The sequence below is a fragment of the Ochotona curzoniae genome, unplaced genomic scaffold (assembly GCF_017591425.1).
Source record: "Ochotona curzoniae isolate NIBS_2020 unplaced genomic scaffold, NIBS_Ocur_1.0 scaffold_3208, whole genome shotgun sequence".
Classification (NCBI taxonomy): Eukaryota; Metazoa; Chordata; class Mammalia; order Lagomorpha; family Ochotonidae; genus Ochotona; species Ochotona curzoniae.
The window spans coordinates 29,299,296-29,315,376 of NW_024467106.1; the positions used below are offsets into that span (position 1 = coordinate 29,299,296).

A 16,081-nucleotide genomic window follows, 5' to 3' on the forward strand; every position below is an offset into this window, starting at 1 on the left:
CGCTCCCGCCGCCCAACTCCATCCTGGGGGAGCCCCCCTCCGACCCCGCTGAGGGGGACGGGGCACACAGCGCTTCCAGTCCCGGGGCCGGAGGGGCTGCGGACTGGCACGGCCCCCCGCGCGCTGCCAGGCTCAGCCCGGGTCCCTCTCACCCGAGGCGGAGCCGTTCGCGCTGCGGGACCCCAACGCGCCTACGGGCACGAGCCGGGGGGCTGGCGCCGGGACAGCCGCGGGAGGTGGCGCGTGCTGGAGCGGGACCGGGCGCCCCGAGGGCGGTGCTCCGGCTCGCGGGCTGGAGGCGGGGCCGGGCCTGCGGGGGCGGGCCGGCGAGGCGGGGCGCGCGCGGGCCCGGGGAGGGCGGGGCGGCGGCGCGGGGCGGGCGCTGGCCGCCCGGGTGTCACACACGCGGCGGCTCGGGAGGCGGCGGCAGCGGCAGGCGACAGGCGCCGCCGGGACGGGCACCGGGGCACGGGCGCGCGAGCTCCGGGCGGTCGCCGCTGCCTCTCTCCCTCCCTCCCTCTCACGGCTCGCTCGTTCTCTTCTAAACCCGCTTTTCTCGTCAGCTGAGAGGGCCGAGCTCTCGCCCCCGGCGCTTTCGGCAAAGGAAGGGTGGTGGTGGGGGTGTGCTGAGGACGCCAAGTTCCCCCGCAGCAGCAGCAGCAGCAGCAGCAGCAGCAGCCGATCCCCGGCCGCGGCGGAGGTTGCGGCTCCGACGGGACCAGGAGCGCGCGTCGCGGCGGGGGCCTCCCGGGCCTTCCCGTTCTCGGCGAAGCGGCGGGCCGGGACCCCATGAGACGCGCCCGCGAGGGGCGCGAGATCCGAAGCCCGGGCGGCGCGCGGCGGAGGCGGAGGGCGGTGCTGCAGCTGCCGGAGCCCGAGAGCTGCCGGCAGGCGGCGGCGAGAACTTGAACTTGGCGTCTGGAGCGGGCGCCCCGGACGCCCCTCGCCGGGGGGCCGGGGCGCCGAGGGACCTGGGCGGCAGCGCTGCCCTCCGGATGGCCGCGGCAGCGGACCCGGCACCCGCGCCGCGGCCCTAGGCGGCCTCTCGCCATGGCCAAGTGGCTGAACAAGTACTTCAGCTTGGGCAGCAGCAAGACCAAGAGCCCCCCACAGCCGCCGCGGCCGGACTACCGAGAGCAGCGGCGCCGGGGCGAGCGGCCCTCGCAACCCCCGCAGGCCGTGCCGCAAACGGCTTCGGCGTCCTGCGGTCCGGCCGCCGCCTCTTGCTTCTCAGCCTCGTCGGGCTCGCTGCCCGACGACAGCGGCAGCACGAGCGACCTTATTCGCGCCTACCGCGCGCAGAAGGAGCGCGACTTCGAGGACCCCTACAACGGGCCCGGCTCGTCGCTGCGCAAACTGCGCGCCATGTGCCGCCTGGACTACTGCGGCGGCGGCGGCGGGGAGCCAGGCGGGGGCCAACGCGCCTTCTCCGCCTCGTCCGCGTCGGGCGCCGCGGGCTGCTGCTGCGCCTCCTCCGGCGCCGGCGCCGCCGCGTCTTCGTCGTCGTCCTCCGGCTCCCCGCACCTCTACCGGAGCAGCAGCGAGCGGCGGCCAGCCACGCCGGCCGAGGTGCGGTACATCTCCCCCAAGCACCGGCTCATCAAAGTGGAGAGCGCCGCGGGCGGCGGCGCGGGGGACCCTGCGGGGGGCGCCTGCTCCGGCGGCCGCACCTGGAGCCCCACGGCCTGCGGGGGCAAGAAGCTGCTCAACAAGTGCTCCGCCGCGGCCGCCGACGAGAGCGGAGCCGGCAAGAAAGACAAGGTAAGACGCTACGTGGGCTCGCCCCCCACCAGATGCCCGAGCGGCGCCTGCTGCTGCTGCGCGCGGGGAACCCGAATCCACACCTCCGCGTCGGGCTAGGACTCGCGCGCCCTCAGATTGCCCCCGTTCTGAGTCCACAGCCCAAGAGGGCGCCTGGTTCTGGGCGCCTTGCTGGAAGTACAAGGACTCTGCGCGCCTGACGAGTCGTAATCCAACCTGTCACCCACTTAGAAGGCGTTTACTCTGGTGTGCTCCTGCCCCCGACCCCACACGCATTTGAATGGGGACCACCAGAGCTGGCTAAGCACTCGCCTATCTTGCACAGCTTTCTCTGTAGCACTGACTTTAAATCTCTGTCATTCCCTCTTAACTGCCCCGGTCCTGCCTCCCACCTCCCACCCCTGTGCCAGCTTCCAAATCCGGACGGCCCTTTGTACTTAAGAGCTACCGCCGGAACCCCGTGTTGGAGCGCTCCACGCCTGCACTCTCGGAGGCCCTCTTGCCATCACCCTCGTCCTTCCTGGCTCCACCCCCGCCGCACTGCCCTAGGCTGAGGGCACCTTGTGACATCAGCCTGCCCAAGTAGCAGCCCATCTTGACCCCTCCTTTGAAGCAGGCCGGTTAATTGCAGCCGGGCTCCACTCCCGTCACACGTCCCTCCCTCCCCCTTTCACACTCTAGGGACGTCCTCCCTTCCTCCATAAAATAATACTTGTTCTGTCTGCTTCTGGTGGAAGGCAGTGTTTTGATTAAATCTGAGGCCCAGGGGGAGCAGCGGGCGCTTAGGGCAGGGTTGCGTGGCTGTCAGCCCACTGTCTCTCTTGTTCTCCCAACATTCTCCCCAAGGTAAACTTGGGCTCAGGCCTGGCTTGGGGCAGACCGATTGAAGAGTCTGGACTCTTTTTTAGGTCTGGGTGATAGAAGGAAAGCAGGCTCCTACCTGCCAGCTGGTGCTTGGAAAGGGATCCTTTTTTGTTTTCCAGTACGGAGGAGTAAGAGGGTACCCCTCCTCTGTGCGCTGGGTCCCCCTCCCTACAGAGACCCTAGGGGACCCTTCCCATTGGTCTGCCAAGGGTGGCATGGGCCACCTGCACCCCTCTCCCAGGAACCAGTTTAGGGGAAACCTGTCTGTAATTTCCTAGCCCAGAATGCCATGCCTCCATGACAAGGGAACTAGGAGCCAGGTGGCCACTCAGGAGCTGCCCAAGAGAGGGGACACATTCCCTGGGAGATGCCGGGCATGTACTGAGGTACTAAGAGGCTCTTGGCAGTCTTGGGAATGGCCCAGGAGCTGTTTGTCATAGGGACTGGGGGAGCCTGGACCTCTCCCTTGCAGCACCCCCCCACCTTTGTTTCCCATGACCACCCCTGACCGGGAGCCAGAACTCTGTGCCCACCTCCAAAGGTCCGGCTGGTTCCCAGAAGGCATCCTTCACAGCTTTCAGAACTTCAGTACATTCCCCCCCCTGCCCCAAGTTGCAACCAAAACTGTTTGGCATCCAGTGTGTTTTATGGCTAGAATGTCAGGTGCACGGAGGACTTGGCTTAAGTCCGTCACCAGATATTTCTTGTGGGTATTCTGGGTCCCCTGCCCTGCCAGTTGCTACTAGAGCAGGGCCTCTGGCTGAGGTGGCCTGTGTGATGAATGCTGGGACAGAGGCCGCTGTGTGCTAGAATGGGTGAAATAGTATTCCTTCAAGTGGTGCCTCACCAAGAAAGTGCTCATGACCACAGGGGTCGAGGTCAGTGACTTGAGGGGGAAGACCTTGTGAAAGGCGGATTTAGAATGAGCGGTGGGTGTACACTTCACAGGGGTGGGGCCACTGTCTTAGAAAAGGGGTGCTCACCAGGGCTGGCTGCGAGAGAGAGCCTGTTGCTTCAAGAAGGGCAGGTGCAGGCCACAGTGTGTGGAATGGGTGGGTTAGAGGAGCAGCAGGGGTGAGTGAAGGAGGCGCTTGTTTAGCAGAGAATGGTGGGGCCTGGAAAGGGATTTGGCTTGGCTGGAATGGCGTATCATTGACCCTGTGTGGGTGCTGGGGGCTAATGGAACTGAGAGTTGGCCTTCTCACAAGTTCCCAGAGACTCTTGGCTGCTGATCTTGCACCGTACTTTAAGCAATGTAGTGGAGACTTCTGGCCCCTCGCCCTGGGACTTTTGGAACGTCAGAAGGTCGCTTGGGATGCAGAGGCTGTTGCTGCCCTATCTCTGTCCTCTGTGTGTGGCCACCTCCAGATCGGAGCCGGTCACCCCCTGTCCATCCTCACTGCATGCAGACAGTCTGGAGGGAATCTAGTCTTGACAGGATTTCTAGCCAGGAAGACCAGGCCTACTGCAGCTCCAGTCCTGACCCTGCCACTCACCCATGGATGCAGGGGCACCTGCTCCCAGCATTCTACTTGGGCTATAGCCCAGCCTGCTTTGATGAGGTGTGCGGGGAAGAGTCCCAGACTCTTAAGTTCTGTGTTAAATGCCTGCGTGCCAAACCCTGTGCGTGTGTGGTTTTGAGCATCTTTTAATTTTTTGTCTTTTTTTTTTTTTAATGAGTGACTTATTTGAAAGAATAACAAAGAAAGAGATAGCCATTTTCCACCCTCCGTATACTCCCTAAGTGTCCATAATGGCCAGTGCTGAGCTAGGCCAGAATCAGGGAGCAGGAACCCAGGTCCCGGGGCCAGTTTCTGCTTCCTCGCAGGTGCAACAGCAGGAAGGTAGGCCGGGGAAGGAGGTGGGACTGGATCCCAGGCCCGCCATCTGGGCTGCAGGTATTTTGGTTGCTTGTTTCGTGGTGTTTCTGCCTTGAGAATCTGGGGTAAGAGCTGGATCCAGAGGCACAGGTCGGGTTCCAAAGCAGGGCTGGGGGCAAGGAGGGGCTGCAGAAGGCTTTCCTGTCACGTAAGCATGTGTGTGTGTGGAAGGGTAGTAGGTGTGTGTACACGTGAGTAGAAGGCTGCAGTGTGGGTCGTGTGCTCACAGATCAGAGCTTTTACACTAGGGCCTTGCTTGGGGATGGCTGTGAAGTGGGGTCCCAAGTTTGGCCCCATTTGGGGAGCTCTTAAAAACTGGGGTGCAAGACAAGGATGTGCTCAGAGCCATAGGCGAGGGACATTCCTCCCCAGAAACAGCTGCCCTCCTCATCCGGGGGCTTGGGCTGGGAGTTAGGGGAGCAATCAGTGCAGTGCAAGGGTGAGGTGGAGAGTACCCCCAGCTGCTCCGTGGAGAGAGGGACATTGCAACAGTGTCTAGAATACCTTTCCTTCAAGTTGTGCTTTACAGGAAAAACCTGGTAGTCCTTTTCTGCTCCCAGTCCCACCTCTAACACCCCATCTTTACCCCCTCAGCCAGGTCTTGTCCAGTTGGGCTTTCTGCTGAAATCTTGCTGCCTTTTTTGTTGTTGTTTTTTTAATCATAATTAAATAAAGCCTGACATCAGTTTTCCCCTGGGGTTTAGACACATGCTAATGTGCACCGACACTTTCTATTTTGTCAGCATCCGCAGCATGGAGTTAAATAACACGTCTCCCAGAGTTACAGAATAAATAATAGCATGGCTAACTTTTTCTGTTTTTGAGCATGCAGCAGTTTGGGAGCCGTCTGGTACACAGGAATTCAGAGAGGCATACTTGATAGCCAGTGTCTCAGGGAAGAAGTAGGGGTAGTCGGCACTCTGGATCTGTAATGCTACATCTGCAGATTCAGGCGACCGTGGGGCAGAATATATATTTTTGGTGGGAGGGGGAGGGAAACTGTGTCTGGATTGTACACAAGGGCTGACTTTTCTGGATTGCTGGCTCTGTAAACAATCCAGTACAGCAGTTATTTACATAACATTTATACCATAAGAAGGATTTAAAGTCATTCAGAGAGTATGCAATTTAGAGAAAGTATACAGGAAGATGGGTGCAGGTTATATGCAAATATTGATATCCTGGACTAGGATTTGAGTATCCATGGGGAGTCGCAGACCCAATCCCCTGTGGATTCTGAAAGGTAACTAGACTAGCTTCACTCAAGGCTGTTCAGAGAGACAGGTGCAGCCAGAGATTGGGGGATTACAGCCTGCTGAGGGAGTACACAGCAGGCTGAAAGCCACCTGCATAATGGGAAGCTCAGGAAGGCTTCCTGGAGCAGGCAACCTCTGCTGACTCTGCAAGGATGAATGGGAATCAGTTTCCTAGCCACGACCCCCTTGCATGTGCCCCCAGCCCGGAAGCCTAGAGGCTCAATGGGGCAGGGGCAGAAAGGCGAATGGAGCCTATCAGGGGAAGAAAGTGTTCCCCCTGCATGCCCAGTTGCCAGATCTTTTGACTTGCCTTTTGTTCCTCTTCAGAGAAGAGCACTGGTGTCCTGTGGGGCTTGCTGGAAGCCAGGGTCAGACAGGAGTTCAGTCATTCCTGTTTGGTTAACAGGTACGATCTCCAGCTCTGACAGTGTCCTTGACAGTAGAGGCAAGGGCCAGACCCAGACCTGGTCCATCGCTGCTGTTTGGCTTGGGCCCTTTCTCCCTTTGCTGTCTTCCCATGCCTTGGAAGCCAATGGGAGACATGCTACAGACAAGCTCCAGGGCTTACCCTTGGCTCCCTGGGAGGGACAGAAGGCTTCCTGTTCCCCACAGGCTGTTTCAGCTATAGCTGCTGAACAAATCACCCCAATATCTGTAATATCAGCCAATATCTGTAAACTTTCACTAAAGGGCCAATGAGTAAATAGCTTCAGGCTTGCAGGTCCTGCTCCGCCATCACTGCTCTGCAGCGCAGGCCTTGTCACGGGAAGGCAGTGCAGAGATGAGGGGAGATAGCTGCCTTGCAATGGGACTTGGCTCACGAGATCAGACAGCTGACCTGTGGTCAGATCACAGCCCTGGAGCCTGCACCTCTTGAATGGTTGTTCTGGTCTCAGCTGGGCTTGCTTGCTGATGTGCATGGGGCTGCCTCCGTGTTTGGTTGGCTGGTTTAGGATGGCCTTGGGCTGTGACAGTGCAACTCTCAGTGGCGCCTCATTCTCCAGCTCGTGATCCTACGGGTGGTGGCAGGCTTACAAGACAGTGGAAATGCCTGAGGTTCCTTGACGTTGGAGCCCAGCACACAGGGGTCCCTTTGCCTGCGTCGTTGCCTTAAAGCGGGTCACAAGATCGGCCGGGGTCCGGGGAAAAAGCCTGGCTACAGGAGCAAAGGGCAGGTATCGAGGCGGCTGCCCGCAGCCTCGGGGCTGTCTGGCTGCTACAAGGGGCACAAAAGCTGGAGATGAGTATTTTGAAATAACTATGTATGCATAAGGTTCAAAGTTTTTCACACCAAAATAATTTTTTTAGATTGATTATTTAAAAAGCAGTTATAGCAAAAAATAGAGATCTTTTATCCACTGATTTATTCCCCGAATGGCCGAAAGGACTGGAGCTGATTCAGGCCAAAACCAGGAACTCCATCCGGGTTTTCCACATGGTTGGCAGGGCCTCAAATGTTTGGGCCATCTGCCATTGCTTTTCTCAGGCACATTAGCTGGGTGCTGGATCAGAGATGCCAGGACCAGAACTGGTTCCTGTGTAGGGTGCTGGCATTGCAGGCTGATGGCTTTACCCACTATACACTAGCCATTTAAACAAAATGTTTTTAAGAAAAATGTTTATATGCTTCTTCATTTGAAAGGCAGAGTTGGGCCCGGCACGGTGGCGCAAGTGGTTAAAGGTCCTCGCCTTGCACGCCCGGGATCCCATATGGGCGCCGGTTCTAATCCCAGCAGATCTGCTTCCCATCCAGCTCCCTGCCTGTGGCCCGGGAAAGCAGTCGAGGACGGCCCAAAGCTTTGGGAACCTGCACCCTGTGGGAGACCCGGAAGAGGCTCCTGGCTTCGGATCGGCATAGTATCGGCCCGTTGCACTCACTTGGGGAGTGAATCATCGGATGGAAGATCTTCCTCTCTGTCTCTCCTCTCTGTATATCCGCCTTTCCAATAAAAAAAATAATAAAAATAAATCTTTAAAAAAAAAAAAAAGGCAGAGTTACAGAGAGAGAGAAGGAGAGGCACACACAAACACACAGATCTCCCATCTGCTGGTTCATTCCCCTAGACTGCCATGACAGCCAGGGCTGGGCCAGATTGAAGCCAGGAGCTTCTTCTAGGTCTCTCACTTGGGTTTGGGGGCCCAGTCACTTGGGCTGTCTTCTGCTGCTTTCCCAGAGAGTGGAGCAGCCAGCAACCAGCACCCCCATATGGGATGGTAGGTTCACAGGCAGCAGCTTTAGCCAGTTCACCATAAACACGGACCACCCCTCCTAAAATAAACTTTGAATCCATTCTTGCACAAGCTTTTGGAGGTTCCCTCCTATCCACCCCCTTTGGCAGGTAAAGAAGCCAAGGCTTAGAAATGTGAATGACCTGCCAGATAACAGAGCAAGGGTTATACCTGTGCAGCCTGAACACAGAGCACACGTGCTTTATCCTGATGATTTCCACCACTGAAAGGGAGCGTGCAGGCTCTCGGGGTACAGCAAGGTGGATCTCTGTCCTGATAATCCCCTTCCAGTCTGGGCCATGGCAGTTTAGGCAGCACTGGAGTCATTTTATAGAGAAATTCCACACACAGAACTGGCACCTCCCAAGGGACTGCTGCATAGACCGCATCTCTTGTAACTGACACGTCTTCTCCTTCTAACACCAAGTGTTTCTATCATCTAAGGACTGGCAGGTGTGTGTGTGTGTGCACAGACGTGTGCATGTCTGCTCCAGGGGCTAACATGGATGACGCCTCAGCCCTCACCCACAAGGAACTTGAGTTTCCTCCAGGGAGATCAGTCGACTCTTCCATCTAATACAACAGCTCAGAACATGGCTGATGACCACAGGCCTTGACTGTACCACCCCCCATTCACACAACAGGACCTGTTCCCGTCCTCTCCCTGCATCCTGTGACTTACTCACCCCACAGGTCAGCTCTTGAGAACAAATGTGCAGCAGGTATGACTTCCTCCCATCCCTAAGCTAAGCCACACCTGCTCATGGTCAGATGCTTCCTTCTGTGCGAAGTTGAACTTGGCAGAGGGACAGCCAGGAAGTCATGGCCTGTGGGACAGTGGCAGCTCAACAGGTTCATGTGCAGCAGAGCCAGGATGGCATGCTAGGGGAAATGGGGTGGGTGGTTTATGTGTGCGTGCATGTGCTCACATTACCTGGAAAGCAGAAGCAGGATGCAGTGGGCTGTGCCTTTGGAGCATCTCTGGCCTGTGTTGATTAAGAAGTGCCATGCACAGGCTGCTGTCAGGAGCCATGTGGACGCAGGGATGAACCAGATGCTGAGAGGTGTCTACTCTGAAGGGGCTTATCTTCTGGCACATGTTGAAGTGGGCCACCAGATCTGCAGGACGCAGACAGAATTTGTTAGTCAACCCAGTGGCATGGGTCAGCTGAGGATCGGCCTGGCATATAGGCTGTTCCAGGCAGGATCTTGATCGCACTGAAGGGAGAAGGCAGGAAATCATGGGGGGCGGGGAGGGGTTTGTTTTAGCTCAAGGAAGTAGGGAAGGCTTCTTGGAGGAGAAAAGGCACTTGAATCAAGGGACCATCCACAGTAATCATGGTAGCATTGCGCTCAGCCAAGTGCTGCCCCATGTCACTCACTTCTCACAGTCCTTTGAGTTAGGTGTTATTATTGTTCTCATTGATACATGTGAGAAAACTAAGTTATAGAAAGTTTATAAACTTGTCCAAGGTCACACAGCCAGAGATGACAGAGGTAGGATTTGAGAGGCCAGATCTAGAGCTGGGTCATCTTTGAAAGGCAGAGTTAGAGAAAATGAGGGAGAGAAGAGGGAGACACATTTGTGTACACAGAGAGAGATCTTGCATCAGCTGGGCTGGTCTGCAGCCAGGAGCTTCCTCCAGGTCTCCCACGGGGGTATAAGAGCAAATATGTGGGCCACCCTCTGCTTTTTTCCCCAGGCATGTTAGCAGGGAGCTGGATCGGAAGTGGAGCAGGTAGTTCCCCAATGTGGCATGCTGGTGTTGCAGGCTGTACCTTCTTCCGCTGCCCCAGAGTCTGGTCTTTTGACTGCCAGATTGTACCATCTCTGGCTGCCCAGACTCATGCCTGAAGGTTCCACGGCTTGCGGGAGGCTTAACTTCATCTTTGGGAGAGTCCTCCATTGCCACAGTGTGTGTGTGAGTGACGGACTTTGATAGCCAGTGTCCCTAGTGACTGCCTCCCCAGCTGCAACGCATCGCTGGCCCCTGGAACGCCCCCTTTCGCACCCCCAACAGCAGAGGCTTGGTGGATAGGAGGTGGGGAGGAGGAGGGATTGGGCCCCGCCACACTGCTGGCCCCGCTGCAGCTGGCAGCCTGCCTCTCCACATCAGCCCCCGTGTGTCGAGTGCCCTCAGCGCTGGGGTGGTATGAGGTGGCTCGACCAGCTCGTCGGTTACAGGAAGAGTGACAGCCTGATTGATTTCCGTCTCTCTCTGTGTTTTGATTCTGAAACACTTGGCCCAGACGATTAAGGAACTTCGGCCGGGGTCCCTGCTTCCACAGTGGAATTTTTCCTCTTCCTGTTTGGTATTTTCCAGTAATATTTCTATTAATGTTTCACTTTCAGAGGCGTTTGCTTCCTGAGCATTTGGGCTTTCTCACTTGCCAGCGTCTTCCTCTCAATCACTCAGTTCCTGTCCATTTTCTCTGAGGGGAGCTCTCTGGATTTCCCATTAGGCAGCAAGGAAGGATCTGGGAGGTGGATCCAGGGACGCAGAGAGAGTTAGAGGCGGAGCCCAGGAATGACTCAGCCAGTGTTTTCCAAGCAGCCCTTGAGAGTAATGGTCTGGATGAGGCTCCAGGAGAATCCTGCGTTCCTCCCGACTGGAGGGGTTGGGAGAACGGGGAGAGCATGATATGGGCCATCCCTGAGCCATGACCCCACAAGTGGGACCTAAAATCCTTGGCTGCACCCCAGGGGCTCATTCCCAGCCCCTTGTCATGATTTGCTCATGTATCACTGCAGTGCATGTCATTGCTCTAATCAAGGGCTGGGGCCCTAGCGGTGAGCAAGGGCTAAACCTCCCGTGCTCTCCTGAACCCACAAGGCAAGTTGTTTGGAGCCAGTCATGTCGGGGAGAAGTCAGGCCCGTTACAGGGCAGGTGGAGGCTGCTCCACATAGCAGCTGGGCTGTATAGGGCTGGCTAAGGGACTCAGGGGCAGGGTCACACAGTGGCTTCTGGAGAAGAGTATTCCAGACAGAGCAAGCACCAGCGCAGGACTAAGCACAAGTGAGTGAGGAAGTGAGCAGGTGCTGGGACAGGTGAAGCTGGAGGGCCTGGCCCCAGGACATGGGAGGAGACAGCTCTCTCCTTGTGGCTCAGAGCCGGCTGGCCTCAGGGTTAACAGGTTGTGTCTTGGGTTTAGCTACCTAAAGGAGGATAGTGTGAAGGGGATAAGACCCCTTGAGCCCAGCTGAAAGCAGGTACCAGAGGAGCCCAGGTGGGGAAGTGTCATCAGACAAGGACTACAGGCTTCCCTGACAATTGCAGTATAAGAAAGCATTGCAGGAGGTGGCCATTGACAGGGCGGGGAAGCTTCTAAAGGGGCAGCTGCAACTCTGCGGAGGGGGTCCGTTAAGCAACTGAGTCCTGGGGACACAGGTTGGGATGCACTGAGGGGATGGGTGGCCCCAGATCTCCAGGGGTTCAGGAGAAGAAATGAGCAAGGAAGGGCAGGTCCAGAGGGAGGCACAAACTGGGCACCCCAGGCAGAAGGAATCCGGTCCACGGCAGTTGGGTGGAGCAGTCGTTGTTCTGTGCACTCATTGTGGCCAGAGCTTTGGGCCTGCTGTGGTGCTGCAGCTGCAGAGGATGAGAGAAAGGGAGCAGAAGTGGAGTGTTGCATGACTGAGCCGGGTACCTGGAGAAGGGGAAGTGAGCACACCATGGCCAGAGTGATGGTGGTGCATTGCTGCCCGCTTGCTGGGGTTCACCTGTATGTGGCACACAAAGCTGTAAGGGGTGGAACCCCCCCCCCCCCAAAGCTTCTCCAGGCTGTGGTGAAACTCAATGTATAACTACGCAGGAGCTGGGGACGATGGGACTTCACTGTTTTGTAGAGCATGTGTGCCCTGAGAGCCAGATAGCCCTGTAATCCCTCCAGTGCATTCCACAGCCGTGCATGTGATATGGGGACTGTGGGGCATCTGTGGAATGACACAGCCCCTCACCTGCCATCCTCCATGGTACTGGTGCCAGGTGGTCATGCACCGAGCCTACTTCCTCCTGGGCAGGGTGAGCTTAGATTTAGGGGTGTATTTCAGTGTTTAACTCTTTGGTCACTTGTCTCCCTCTTGTAATAAAGTTAAGACAAGTCTGTTAGAGCGAACACAGACAAGTGAAGTTAAAATAGAAACCAGCCCCACTTCTACCACCGGGAGAAAGCCAGTGTTAACATTTCCCTGTCATTCCATCTCGTCATCTTTCCTGTGCAAGAATTAATACTGTGCGTATTTTTGTCTTCGTTTCTCCTGAAGACACTCACTGATCAGTGCCTACCTCATCTTGGACATTTGACAGCAGCCACTGGATGGCTGCACTGTGTGCTCACTGCCAATTTCAGCTCTCCCTGGTTTTTGCTAACCCCACAGCCCTGTAAATGAACACCTTTGTGGCTCTGTTCCTGGTGTGAGTCTGTGATTACTTCCCCGGGATTGATTCCGAGAAGGAGAATTGTTGGATCAGACAGTGCAAGTCTTGATGCATGCTTTCAGGTTGTATTCCAGACTTCACGAGTTCACGCCTGTTCTCACACAACCCTGGGAATTCTAATGCAGTTTAAATTGTGTCTGTGCTCACTGGTGGAGGCTGTCGTTGACCAATTATGCTGCCTTTCTAGAATTGTCTATCCTTTGGCCGTCCATCTCCACACAGAGTACCTTGTGGGTGAAGGAGACAGCTGTTTACCTGCTGGTTTTCAAAAGTTTGTGATTGTTTTTAAGATTTATTTTTATTTGGAAGGCAGAGTTACAGAAAAGAGACAGATACACAGAGAGGTCTTCCATCCACTGATGCACTCGTCAAATGGCTGCAATGACCACAGCAGGGCTGATCCAAAGCTGGAAGCTGGGAGCTTCTTCTGGGTCTCCCATGTAGGTGCAGGGGCCCAAGGACTTGAACCCTCTTCAACTGCTTTCCCAGACACTTTAGCAGGGAACAAGATCAGAAGGGGAGCAGCAGGGACATAAACCAGTATCCGTATGGGATGCTGGTGCCGCAAGTGGAGCCGGTTGTACCATGGCACCAGCCCCTGTGTTTGGTTTTGTGGTTCTGTCTGTTGACTGCTGCATTAGGCGAATTGCTCTCTGTTGTTGGAACCCTTCTTGATCGTACCATGTGGAAAAGCCACCCTTTTGCCATTCATTCTGTGTGCTAACGCTGCAAGGGTTCCCCCCCGACCTGCCTTTCTTACTTTGAAAGTTTAATCTGTCTGTGGTGTGATTGCATGGTACAGGCCAGGGTTGCAATTTTGTTTTCCAAGCGGCTAGAGTGTTTCTGGACATCCTCTGCTCTTGCTTGCTCATGATCTGTCTGTGTTTCTTCAGGTGCCTTTCAGACTTAAATATTTGGACTCCGTCTCCTCCCTCCTGTGTCTAGATCTCGTCGGTGATTATGATCACGATGGGGAAGGCGCGTCTTCATAACATGATACCTCCTGTCTGCAGCTTATTATAACTTCACCTCCTGACACCTGAGGGAGATAACTGGGTATTAGCTCTGTGGATTTGGATGTGGTGAGTGGGTTGCAGCCAGGAAAGCCTTACCTCACTCCCGAGAAGTGTCAGCCTCCTCCTCTCGTCCTCCTTATCCTCTTCTGGGACCCCCACGCTGGGCTATCTAGGTATATGTGGGGTGGTCTACACTGCCTAGCTCTAACTGGGAGAGTCTTATTTGAAAAGCAGTTACAGAGAGGGATATTTCACGCACCAGTTCACTCCCAAACAGCTGGAGCTGGGCTGATCTGAAACCTGGAGTCCAGAGCTTCTTCTGGATTTCCCATGTGGGTGCAGGGGCGTAAGCACTTGGGGCCATTTTCTGCTGCTTTCCCAGACATCTTAGAAGGGAGCTAGATCAAAAGTGGAGCAGCTGGGACTTGAGCCAGCACAGGTATGGGATGCTGTGCCATAGGTGGAGGCTTAATTTGCTGTGCCATGGCACTAGCGCCTGTTTCCAGACTTTTGTGGAGGGAGGGACAGAGGGACAAGAAGTCTGGTTGCCTTCCCAGCACATTTTTCAGTGTAGAAGCCTGCCCAACTGTGTTCCTGCAAGCTACCAGGCTAACGCCTGGGGTCAATCAAATAATCAAGCCTACGCAGGAGCTCCAACTTCAGCCCCTAGGAGGGAGTCTTGGAAAGGCCCATGAGCATGTCTCAGGCAAGACCCAGAGAATCAGGGGAGTGATCCCCCACCCTGCCCCCTCAGTAGGGCGGCCTGCAGCCAGCCGCTGAGAGGAGACTGTGGTGAAGGCTGGTTGGCACCACAGCCACCGTCCTGCAGTGTCCAGCAGTGAGAGCCCCTCTGGGACTGCTCTGCCTGTCTGTTCTCTGGCCCTGGTCTTCTGTCTGGGAGTTCTGTCTTACCGTGTCTGCTTGACACTGCTGTCAACGGAGCAGAGCCCTGCAGGAGTGTCCCAGGGAAATAAATCCAGAAACTCAAGGGGGCTCCTGGCACACTGGTGGACACTTCAAAGCGCGTCAACAGTTCGGGGTCTCTGCCCAGTTCGATGCATCCCCACCACCAGAGCCTTTTTTTTTTTTTTTTTTAAAATTCAGGATCCCTGGGCTCCAGCCCTGTAATGATGGGGCTTTGATTTCCCAGGAGAGAGCATGGATGTCAGGCTCTCTTTGTTACCTTGTTTTTTTGTTTGTTTCTTTGGATGTTCCTCAGGTGACAGTGGCCGCAGCCAGGGCCGCTGCCTCACATCTCTGGGTGATTTGACCCTCTGCCATCTATCTGTGCCTAGAAACCGCTGGCAATGAGGAAAGATTTGTCATCTCCCAGGTCCGCTGCATTTGCAAGGCTGGGACTGAAAGGGGTGAGGGGAAGGAGGAGTGTTTCTTTTGAAAGGAATTTATTTATTTAATTTGCTAGAGTGATAGAAGGGAGGGATGGCTCTTCCATCTGCTAGTTCACTCCTCACCTGCTACGCTGCAGCCTGGACTAGGCCATGCCAAAGCCCAGATCCTGGAATTCCATCTGGGTATTCCATACATGGAGGCAGCCAGGGGAGGCATGTGGAGATTCAAGCACTTGAGCCATTGCCTCCTATTGCCTCACAGGATTGTGTTAGCAGGAAGCTGAACCACAGGCAAACCAGGCACTCTGTTATGGGATGTAGGCCAACCCAAGTGGCGTTACTTGAAAGTTTGTTTTTCTGGCGTCTAGTCTGGCTTCATATGCATCTGCTGGTGTTGACAGGAGCTCTGTTGGCTGAACTCGCGTCTTCTATAGGGTCAGCCGCTGCCTTGGTCTGAGTCTTTGAGGTCCAGTCGGACCAGTCCAGCCCGGCTCCTCCCGCATGAGAATCCTTAGATGTGTGATGGTATCTTCAAGGTTCAGAGGAACCACAGGCTGCAGCACCGCCCCACAGAGCCAGCTGCCCAGAAGGTGCACCACCTGCTCAGAGCAGGGGCCCTTCAGTGTCACAGGTGAGGAGGGTCTTGATGCGGCCCAAACCCCAAATGCACTGCCTGAAGGAGGGAGTGAGTGGACCACTGAGGTGTTAACTGGGCAAACTAGTGATGGGATGGGGAACAAGTTTGATGTCGTTAGGTGGGTTTTGGGGAAGGAGAGGAGGGTAGCTCTCGGGTGGCCTTACCATCCATCCAGAACCTTGCAGCCTATGTTGATAGCAAATGGGACAGCAGTTGCTCAGCTGAGAGCTGCCTGGTGGCGCGGGGCTGGGGGGCCAGTGTAGGTGCCCCCACTTGCTGCTGCAGACACAGAAGGACCCTGAGAGTGTTTTGCTGAGGACTAAGCACTGGCTTTAGGGTCAGATGTCCAAGCTCAAATCCTAGTCTGATGCTTGACAACTAACTCAGTAGCCTGGGGCAGGAGGAGACTGCCTCCACCGCCCTATCTGCCCGCCCCTCTATGCCCCCACCCATGACCCAGTATGACAGATAGCATTTTCCTGTTTGCTCTGCTGGTCTCTGAAAAATCGAGACCGATTCTCAGAGAGAATTAGAGGGGATGGAGCTCCATGTATTGGGTCATTGTGAGAGCTGAGTAAATGGCCAGGCATCGTGCTGGAGCAGGGTGTGAGTAGCTGGGGCCCAGCTGGTGTCGAGCAGTTCCTGGGTG

General features: G+C 55.9%; 1 protein-coding gene across 1 annotated transcript in view; it reads left to right on the plus strand.

Annotated features, from left to right (window-relative positions):
- Nucleotides 1-671: 671 nt before the first annotated feature.
- SHB (SH2 domain containing adaptor protein B) overlaps nucleotides 672-16,081 on the plus strand; it is a 103,860-nt gene continuing 88,450 nt past the window's right edge. The window contains exon 1 of the mRNA XM_040963517.1: nucleotides 672-1,761. Coding sequence (XP_040819451.1) covers nucleotides 1,051-1,761 — 711 coding nt within the window. The 5' untranslated portion in view covers nucleotides 672-1,050. The remainder of the gene's footprint in view (nucleotides 1,762-16,081) is intronic.